This window comes from Gymnoscopelus braueri, assembly GCF_963280865.1.
Source record: "Gymnoscopelus braueri genome assembly, chromosome: 4".
Taxonomy (NCBI): Eukaryota; Metazoa; Chordata; class Actinopteri; order Myctophiformes; family Myctophidae; genus Gymnoscopelus; species Gymnoscopelus braueri.
Window position 1 is genome coordinate 30,398,778 of NC_137605.1, and position 10,299 is coordinate 30,409,076.

Sequence of the window (10,299 nt, forward strand, 5' to 3'; positions counted from 1 at the left end):
TACAGCATTGACAACTATATAAATTCAATGTCTAGAAATGTTTCAGATGCAGTACTAAAAGATAAAGCAATACCTGACTTGACTAGCTATACTTATTGATTATTTAATAATTATTTTTAAAGTGAATAGACATGGTGAATATTAATAGTACTGAGTATAATGTCACCTGTGTCCTCACTAAGTTAAAAAGAGAAGCTGTTACAGTACAATATGACCTTTTCTTTTTCTATATTATGTTCTGACTGAGTCATAAATATCCAGCTGATCAAGCATATGATGTGTATCACAAGAGATCCTGTTGAGATCATGCTGTGTGTTTGTCTCCCAGGATTAATCCATACTGAGAAGCTAATCCCTCTCCTTTGCTGAGTCAACAAATGTTAATTTGGCAGTATGGAAGAAAAAGCAAAAGCCTCGCCAAAATAGTCAACTCATCACAATTATTATCTTATTATTAAGATTTACTGACACATATGCACGTATGTAAAAATATTTGTGGTGCATTATTACCTGGAACAACCCCCTGTCTCACAACAGATGATCTGCTGGCAGGCAGTGCAGCAGCAGTGGCTGTTAACTTCTGCTCTTCAAAATCCTCAGTGTAATCCACTGGTTCTTCTGTTGGTGAGGGTGTGGTGGGCTCCTCTGCAGTGGCCTCTTCTTCATCAGAGACGTCATCAGGTTCTTCAGTAAGAGGAGGCTCTTCAGTAACGGGTGGTCGTGATTTTTCAATAATGGGTGCTTCTTCCGTAATGTGTGGTTCTTCAGTAATGTGTGGTTCTTCAGTAATTTGTTCTTCTTCAGTGCTGTGTGGTTCTTCAGTAATGTGTGGTTCTTCAGTAACAGCTGGTTCTTCAATAATGGGTTGTTGTTCTTCAGTAACAGGTGATTCTTCAGTAATGGGTGATTCTTCAGTAATTTGTTCTTCTTCAGTACTGTGTGGTTCTTCAGTAATGTGTGGTTCTTCAGTAACAGCTGGTTCTTCAATAATGGGTTGTTGTTCTTCAGTAACAGGTGATTCTTCAGTAATGGGTGGTTCTTCAGTAATTTGTTCTTCTTCAGTACTGTGTGGTTCTTCAGTAATGTGTGGTTCTTCAGTAACAGCTGGTTCTTCAATAATGGGTTGTTGTTCTTCAGTAACAGGTGATTCTTCAGTAACAGGTGATTCTTCAGTAAATTGTTGTTTTTCCGTAATGGGTGATTCTTCGGTAACAGCTGGTTCTTCGGTAAAGTGTGGTTCTTCAGTAATGGGCGGTTCTTCTGTAACAGGTGGTTCTCCACTGTAAACCAGATCTGAGCGAGATTCCTGTGGTACAGTGGGGGAAGGCTCTATCCCCCAGCTAGGGGTTAAGGTCATGGCAGGGAGCAGTGTGATCTCTATTGCAGTAGAGGGTGCGTCAGTGCCAGACTCAGTCGCACTTCCATCTGTGTCGTTGACCCCTGAGCTCTCACTTGATTCACCTGAGCCTTGACCTGATTCAGCACGCTCATCTCCAGAGTCTGGCTCTTCGTGTTCCTTTCCACTCCCCTCACTTTCTCTGTCTCCACTCTCCTCGACAGTTAGTAGCAGCTCAGGGCTTGCGCCTAACCCCTCCTGCTCTACTTTCACCAGGACTTCTTCCACAGGGTAAGTGTCAGTGGAAGTGCTGCTTTCTGGGATGATAGTGACAAGCTCACCTTGGGAGCTCACTTCCACATCAACCTCAGGAGGAGACAAGGTCACAAGTTCACTGGAGCCTGACTCAAAGCTGACGGTGATGGTTTCCTCTGTTGCTGTGTCTGTTGGGTTAGTGGAGGAACTGGCAACATCTGGTTCCATTTCACTGTGGTCAACCAGGGTGGAGGAGTCTATTGTTTCACCTGAGTGCTGTTGAGTGGGGTAGTAACCTGTCATGAAAGAAGTCATATTGCAAATGTAAACATATCCAGAGTAAGTAAAATAACAATTTATTATCATAGATGATTTCATTTCTCAAAAGTCTGCACAGTAAAATCCTGAGTGTTCATTTAACTAACTAAAATGGGCCATTATTGGTCTACCTGTATTTTTATACTTTACACATTTCGCTGTGTAAAGCAATTAAAGCACCAATAGAGGCATCAAATATGACAAACTGTAAACTCAACATAGCACTAGTGAGCGGACTATTATTTCTATTCTCAATTTGATGTACTCACTGTGAGTACATAGCTAATTGCAATGTATGTACTCACTGTATTCAGAGGTAGGGATCAGTCCAGAGCTGGCAGAGGGGTCAAAGTATACTGGGCTTGGGGAGATATGATCCCCTGTGTCTTCAGTAGCAGAGCCAACGTTCTCCACTGACTGGGTGACAGATGAATGCAGCAAGTCTGTGTCTTCATCTGGGCTAGGATACGCACTCGGCTCCCCAGAATGCTCCTCTGTTAGAGAGGCTTCTGATGGTGTAGTGATATCAAAGTATGGGATCAAAGTGGCTGTGTGGATGTCTAGTTCCTCTTCATGGGATGAAGAAGCTGCTACTGGTGTCTCCTCCACACCAACAGTAATAGCCTCCTCTGGCCTTCCTGAAGCATCATAACTTTTAGTGGTATACTCCAGGTGGTCATCTGCAGTGGGATCCTCTTCTCCACTTCCTTGTGGAGAGTTGTCATACATTTCAGTTGCGCCAGCTCCGGATGTTGCAGTAATATCTGCTGTTTCCAAGGTTGCAGTGTCTTGGTGGCCAGAGGGCGGAGGGCTTTTCTCTGAGATGTGAGACTCTGGTGATTCACCACTCTCACCACTCTCTTCTCCGTCCTTCTCCTCCCAGGTGTCCTTGGTTGACATCGGGTCTTGAGGTTTGAATGGGGCAGGATATTGACCCTCCTGTTCCACCCCAGGGCTTGCTGTCTGGGCGCCTTGGGCCTTGGTTCCCAACTGTACAATCACCTTGCTGGGAATGACCTCCTGCAAAGGATTAGTCTGGGAAACAATGTCCTGGCCAATGTCCTCTGGTTCCGTGGCCAAGAAATCCTTGGTGGATTCTGTGTAAGGTGCACTATTGCCTGGAATAATCCATAAAGAAGGAGAAAGTTATTTGTCAGTATTCAAGGTCTGATGTAACTATCCCTTGTACTTCTAATCTGGGATGAACGCCATTTTGGATATATTACTCGACTAGAAAAGTGTGCTCCTCAGAGCACATATCTCCACCAGGCAGGGTTGCCTAGCCAGGGCTTTAAGTAGGTCAATGTTATTATCATTAATATTTGTATTATTATAAAGCCAATCGAAAGGGAAGAGGCTGGTATCTGTGGATAATATGGATATATCACAGAACTAGAAAAGTGTGCTCCTCGTAGTGCATATCTCTGCCAGGGGTTGCCTATAGCCAGGGCTGTGTAAGTTGTGGGTTCTGGGTTGCAGCCGTCAGGGGAGCTGGGGGGAATAACATTTCTACAACATACGGTGCAACTTTATGCATTTTGTCTAGCCTCTATGGGCAGAAATGAAAGTGCTTCTGTGGTGGTGCTTTCTATAGAAGCCCCTCAACATGTCATTCCAATTTGTGGTTGATGTTGCTTTCATGATATAGGCATGTCGTTTTTTTGTAAGAAATATACCATTTTTTAAAGCCAATAACAAGAAAACCGTATGGAATATCAAAACCCTGTTTTGACAGTCATTGTCACATGACTCAAGAGATCATTTGTAGCTAATTTGGTGAAAAAAGAACAAACAGTGACATCTGTAGCATTTGTGGTGCCGGCTCTGTGTTGTTTAGAGGCCCCTCAATGTGATAACAATGTAGGGTAGGTAAGGTATTGTATTTTCATAAAATAGGCCCGTCCCACAAACTTTGGAAGGGAATCATAGCCAAACAGAATGGAATATGAAAATTGGAATTATACTTTATTACATGACTATAATGCGTAATAATTTGGACAGAATCTATAGAAGTAGCAAACAGTGTGTTTTGAAGAAAATGCTAAATGTAGTTAGGTGGAAATGGACATGGCCTATATTGCTTCTTGAACCTATGCTTCAAGAGTTATAGGCAAAACATAAAGTAGCAAGTTATAGCGCCACCATCTGGCCAATTAGAAAAATCACATAATATTTTGTCTACTGTAAAACTCGAAAACTCACACACACACACACACACACACACACACACACACACACACACACACACACACACACACACACACACACACACACACACACACGCACGCACACGCACACGCGCACACACACAGACAAAGGTACCATACAGCACGTGTTGTATGGTACCTCGATTGTCAGAACTTGAAGTCAGAACATTGTAAGCATAAGAAATTCAATTCAACTATTGCAGCTATAAACAGCAGTAGCTTTCTCTTACTTCGGAAACAGTAGACATCAAGTAGAGAATGGGCTTCGGGGAAACCTGTCTGGTTGCTGTAGCGATAGACAGTTTTGACCCCAGGCTCACCCCCACCACAGCGCTCTCTTGGGGTGACGATAGGGTACCGCACACTTCCATCTGCCAACCACCCCGGACTGCAGTGGTTCAGGCCATCATTCCAGGCAGCATACAGTTGACCTGTAGTAGCCAGCTCAGCCCCCTGGGACTGACAATAATCCTTAGCTTCCCATAGGGTGAAACGCTGGGGGACGGAGCCATGGAACACTTCCCCTATGAAAAGGGAGATACTTTGCATTGTAATAATCTGAGATTTGAGTAATGCATGTGCTAAATGATAATGCTACTTTTTTTTCTTCTTTCATGTATTCTTCCTAATCTGACGTATAGTCAAAATCAGGGTGTGATCAAACATTACATTTGTGATGTCCATTACCATCAATATTCTCAACATAACAGTACACATCATACAGCTCATCGGGCTCCAGCAACCCATAGTTCCTCACTCCGGGCAGTCCATCCATGTCTCCAAAACAGCCTTCTCTTGGCATTTGTATTGGATATCTATAGAGGAAATGATTGCACACCATTAAAACACCAAGCACCAGAGAGTTCTATTGCATGATACTCCATGTTACTCTTATCACAAAATCCTGTAAGAGAACAAATTGACATTCACTCAGCATGAGTGAATGACAATCCACCCACTTAACCATGCAATGGAATTACTTTATCTGTGTATTCTCATTAAACATTGAACTAAAGACATTTCAAACTCAGTTATCAAGTGGCTGAGTGGTCCACTGCCCCCTCTCTCAGTCCTCCTTATCAAGCAGCATGAGGATGGTTCTTTAGCCACTTACTAAGCAACCTTTCTATGGTCTTTACCTCACTGAATGGTCTGATAGCCACCCTGCATCACACTGCTCATATCCACTCTGGTAGGCTGCCAGAAGCTGCTCTGGAGTCGCAATTTGAGCCCCAATATCCTCGCAGGCCTTTTTGGCATGATCAAAGGTGAAGGCATACCGACTTGAAGCATCGCGATAGTGGAACACCACCCCTGTTAACACAAATCCAGAATAGTATGCATTCTGGGTGTATATTTCATGTGATACTAATAAAAGCTTGTAATACAAGTAATAGACTATAAGCATCCAAAAATGTTGATCAGCTGCAAGACTAAGACATATAAATGTACTTTTGAAGAAAGCATGAACGCCTAAAAGTACCAAAGTCAACTACTTTGGGAGCTACCTTGCAGTGTGCAGACTTATTTCCCTTTAAATAATAACAAAAGCTACAATAAAAAAAGAGTGTGTTGTCGCACAATATACAGTATAGGTCAGATGCACACGTATTAAAAAAGACAAATGTTTCAGCATTCTATGCTGCCTTCATCAGGGTTAAAAAATAATATAGGCAGCATGAACTGCCAATAAAGGGTTCATAATTTTAAAAAAAGAATAAAATGTATATATTTATTTATTACTATGTTTAAAAAAAAAAGATGGCGGCAAATCTAGTGTCCAGTATGATGCACTGCCTGCTTCAAATAACTTATTTGACATTGTCAACCAGTCTATGATACAGTTTTATTAATTAAAATAAGTTGTTGTACCGGATTGTAGCTTTAAGGAAATTGCTTTCTTACTTTCAAACCCAAGATATGCTACTGTAACTGTATCAACATTTTCTGCCAAAAGGTGTGTTTTCTTTTTTTTTTTCTTTTTATTTGTATCCCGCGATTTTTGTAACCCATTTTCTTTTCACCCGGTGCTAATTTCCTAAGTGATCCTGGGCGCTACACCAGCCCTACAGCGCTACACCAGTCCCCCACAGCCAGGGAGGCCAGGGCCGAGCTCATGCTTCCTTCACTACATGAGAGCCAACTGACCTTCTTGTCACCTGACAGGGGAGAGTTTCCCCTGTAGGACGTAGCGCGTGGAAGGAACACGTTATTCCAACCTGTCATGGGGAGGCGGTATAGCGACCAGGATTACTACATGTTTTTGTGAGGGTATTAACTACCCTAGGAGACACGGGGAGAACATGCAAACTCCACACAGAGTAGGCCCTTTCGCCAACCCCACCTAGGGTATGGGCGCTGATGACGCGGAGGAGAAGACATGCCCCCAGCGCCCACAGCGTCCCCGGCGGGAATCGAACCCAGGACCTTCTAGCTGTGAGACGACTGCGCCACCGTGCCCCCTGGTGTGTTTTCAAAGCACAGAAAAACCTTTTCTACACCTATTTGAATTTGTCTCACAATTACAGTATACATCATTAGAATGACAATCATGTTTAGCGTAGATCATGTAGCCCTTGTTTCAAGCCTTGATTCATTGAGTTTCAAACAACTTCAAGCACCCAAGCAGTGTAACACTCCCCCTGTTAATACAGAACAGCTATATTATACATTCCGGGCCCTACAGTACAGTATACTGTATGATGTGGGTATACTGCAAGCAACATTTGTTTCTGATTTATTGGGTCACAAATTACTCTGGCCAGTGGATCTATAATCTATTACTTGGAAAAGGGATGGAACAAGACAACCCATTCATCATAGTGGAGTGTGTATTGCATGATAAAGACAGAAATGTGAGAGGTACAGCATTGACTGTCTTTTGCAGGACACTTGACCTTGAGTCATTTCATGTCCTTTCATGACCAACACTAAATCACTTTTCACCCGTTCAGTGTTTGTCTGCTGAGACATACTGTATGGGTTGACCTGCACAGCAGATCTTAATTTAGTTAGTAGTTCAGTAGTTGTATTTATGTATACAATATAAATTGCACTCTTACTGTTATTGTTTTGTATTCTTTTTGTTTTTGAACACCCTACATACAATGTAACCAAATCAATGTACAAATGTAAACATTTGTTCACTCTCTGGGTTCAATCAACACTCTGGATTTTCGCAGTGTACAGTATTGCGAGCCTGGATTGTCACTGGTAAGGCAATCTGGGAACCCATCGTCAAATAAAAAGGAAAAATAGCGCCCCCAGCGTTTTTCACTATTTATAAACATACTTGTGTGGATTACGGAGACATTTTAATGAAATCTTGACGTGCGCTGTGCACTATTTGTGTCAGTCCGGGCCGCGGACCATATGTTTCGCCTCGCAGACCTAGAAACTCTGTGGAGACTGGAGCGGCTTTGATTGGTTAAAGTGTGGCTTACTTCCTGATCTAAGGCCCGCCCACTTGAAGGCCACTTGTAGGCCAATGCGCACGCGTTCTGAACGACCCTCCCGACAAATTCAGTAGCGTAGCTTTGAATCTGTTCTTGAGAGATTACTGGTAAGGGAACACTAACCTTTCTAGTACCAGTACCACAATATCATATGCAATGTTATCTTTGTCATCACAATTGTGTGATAAAATGATTGCATTACAACTGGAGATTGTAAATGATTATCAATTGGTTACCTATAAAACCATATGTTTCTCTAACTTGAGTATTCACAACAGCTCTGCAATAGGACAGGTTAATTATAAACTTTGAATGTAACGCAAAGTAGATAACTAACCCTAACTAGCAAATACCACCAGACAGTGTTTAAGGAATCAGCTAACACGTGAATGGTAAAATGCTAACTACTGTAAATAAAAGTTTGCTTCTAACTTTGCCCCATCATCTCACCTTTGACCTTGACCTGTACCACATCATCAGCATCTTCTAGGCCCTGCTGCACCTCGCAGCGATAGAAGCCTGTGTCGTTGTGCATTAAACCCTCCAGTTGCAGAGTGAGATCGGCTGGGGAGTAGGCATAATTGAGCAGGGAGGCACGGTCTTTGTAGACCTCGTTGACTTTCACCCTGTCACCGCGGGCAACCAGGATCTCCATCTCACGGCCCTGGGTCAGGACACTCCATTTGACCCGTGGGAGTGTGAGGACGGCATGTCGACCGCTTGTGGAGGGAGATGGCGGTGGGTGGGACAGAGACACCAGGCAGGGTAATGTGAGAGAGTGCCCCAACACAGCTAACACGGGCCGGGGGGTGGGGATCGTCACGTGGAGAAGTTTTGAATCATCTGGGGAGTTGACAGTGACAGGGTTAAATATCGAACATTTTCCAAATCATTTTTTTCTTCTTTTTTTTTACGGTTAGTTTGGGGAGTTTTGCTACTTTTGCGTGACACTGTAGGGCATTCATTTATTAAAAAAAAAAAGAAACATGGAGGTCTCTGCCCAACAGCGACGATATGAATCATCCTGGGTCGATGACAATGACAGGGGTCAAGTAGAAATAGGAATATCCATTACACAAAGGGCCAAAAGGCAACATGGGTAGTCACAGCCCAAAAAAGTGCAGCTAGACAAACTAGGTTTTAATGGCGTTGGTGAATGTGTTGAGATAAACATGTTTTATGTACGGCAATTAAATTACATCCAGAGCAATGTGATATTCTTGCACTTTCTGATATCTTTGCAAGGGGAAAAGATACTTTGAATAGGGGAAAACGTCCAAGGGCTACAGGCCAAAATGTGTACTGCTTTATTTTAATGCATAGTGATGTTAATATTATATTATTTTGGGGTATTATATCCTCAACAGTGCAATAATTAACCCCACGCTTTCCACACAGAGGAAACTTAAGCCTGGTTTTCATTCCGAACTAACCAGTCACTGATCCAGTCTAGGCCACGCCTATTCTAGTTTCCGGTTGCGGATTTCCGGTTGGCGTCACTTTGTTTTTGTTCCCCCATGAATAGTCTAGTCTCACCAGTCACGCTACAAGTTTAAATAAAGCATGGATATACCAAATGATTATTATACCAACTGAAACAAAACGATTATACCAAACTAAACTAATTATGACGCCTCTGGCCGAGGGGAATCATTTTGGAGAAGCATAGGCTCTCTTGGTTTCCGCCACGCTTTCCGCCCGATGACGCAGAGTTATATCCACTCTAGATCGGATCAGGAAACTGCAAAAGGAGTTTATCCCAGTCTAGTACTAATACATCTCATCAGGTGAATTTAAAGAGGCAGACATTTCAGATAAAGAACGGTGTGGGGATCCTACAACATAATCATGTCCTCTGTTAGCTAATCTGGAAGCTGGGAAGCCGCTTCTAAAGCTTCACTATTTGCCATCATTGTGTTGTTGACACAAACACCAGATGAGACACTTTGTTGGTCCCCTCGGGTGCATCAGTTAACCTTGATTTCCTCCTGTAAAAGTCACACCCTGGAAAACAGCTTCCAGAGTGTGTGTCAGCAAAAACAACAAAGGATAGGAAATTATTAAATTGCACCCCGCTACCCTTATAAGTCAGAGGTCAGGTATGATTGATTTAATAGATTATTTGATGCAGGCGTCGGTGGCAGGGAGGAGGGAAGGAGAACGAGGTGTGTACCTGACTCCTGGTTGGCGGTAGAGGAGGACGGTAGGACAAGGAGACAGATGGCACACAGCAGCAGAGAGAGGAGCATGTCCAATCTGTGTTGAAAAGAGAGGGAGGGTGGGGGTGGAGGTTGGGGGGGAGAAAAAGTGAGGGAGGGAGAAGGTAATAAAGAGACAAAGCTCTAGGTTAAATAAATGCCTGAAAATGCAAACAAACTCGCATCGTCGCATTGCAACGCGTTGTTGAGAACTTATACATGAGCTATTTTCAACATTTCACCTATAATGACATGCCCAAAATAGGGATTGATTATTTTATTAAATTATCAATTATCTTTATTAAATCGATTCGTTTTATTAACTGTTGCACCCCTAAAACAAACAGACAAAAAAAGACCTCCAGAAGAGAGTCATTGCCTGGTGCCCTAATAGTTGCATGAATGCTTGGAGCTAAGATAAAAATAAAAAAATGTATTGATTGATGCTTAAAGCCATTCATCAAACTGGGAGTAGATTGCTGGATAGTGGCAAGGACTGACTTTCATCACACACTTTAGCCTCCGCCAAA

General features: G+C 42.8%; 1 protein-coding gene across 1 annotated transcript in view; it reads right to left on the bottom strand.

Moving 5' to 3' along the window:
• bcan (brevican) overlaps nt 1–9,820 on the bottom strand; it is a gene marked incomplete at its 5' end in the record, with an annotated part of 16,354 nt that extends 6,534 nt beyond the window's left edge. Inside the window, 7 exons of the mRNA XM_080425866.1 lie at nt 511–1,887; nt 2,215–3,027; nt 4,347–4,640; nt 4,804–4,931; nt 5,256–5,430; nt 8,022–8,414; nt 9,745–9,820. Of these exons, the coding sequence (XP_080281992.1) occupies nt 511–1,887; nt 2,215–3,027; nt 4,347–4,640; nt 4,804–4,931; nt 5,256–5,430; nt 8,022–8,414; nt 9,745–9,820 (3,256 nt within the window). The remainder of the gene's footprint in view (nt 1–510; nt 1,888–2,214; nt 3,028–4,346; nt 4,641–4,803; nt 4,932–5,255; nt 5,431–8,021; nt 8,415–9,744) is intronic.
• Nucleotides 9,821–10,299: the final 479 nt, after the last annotated feature.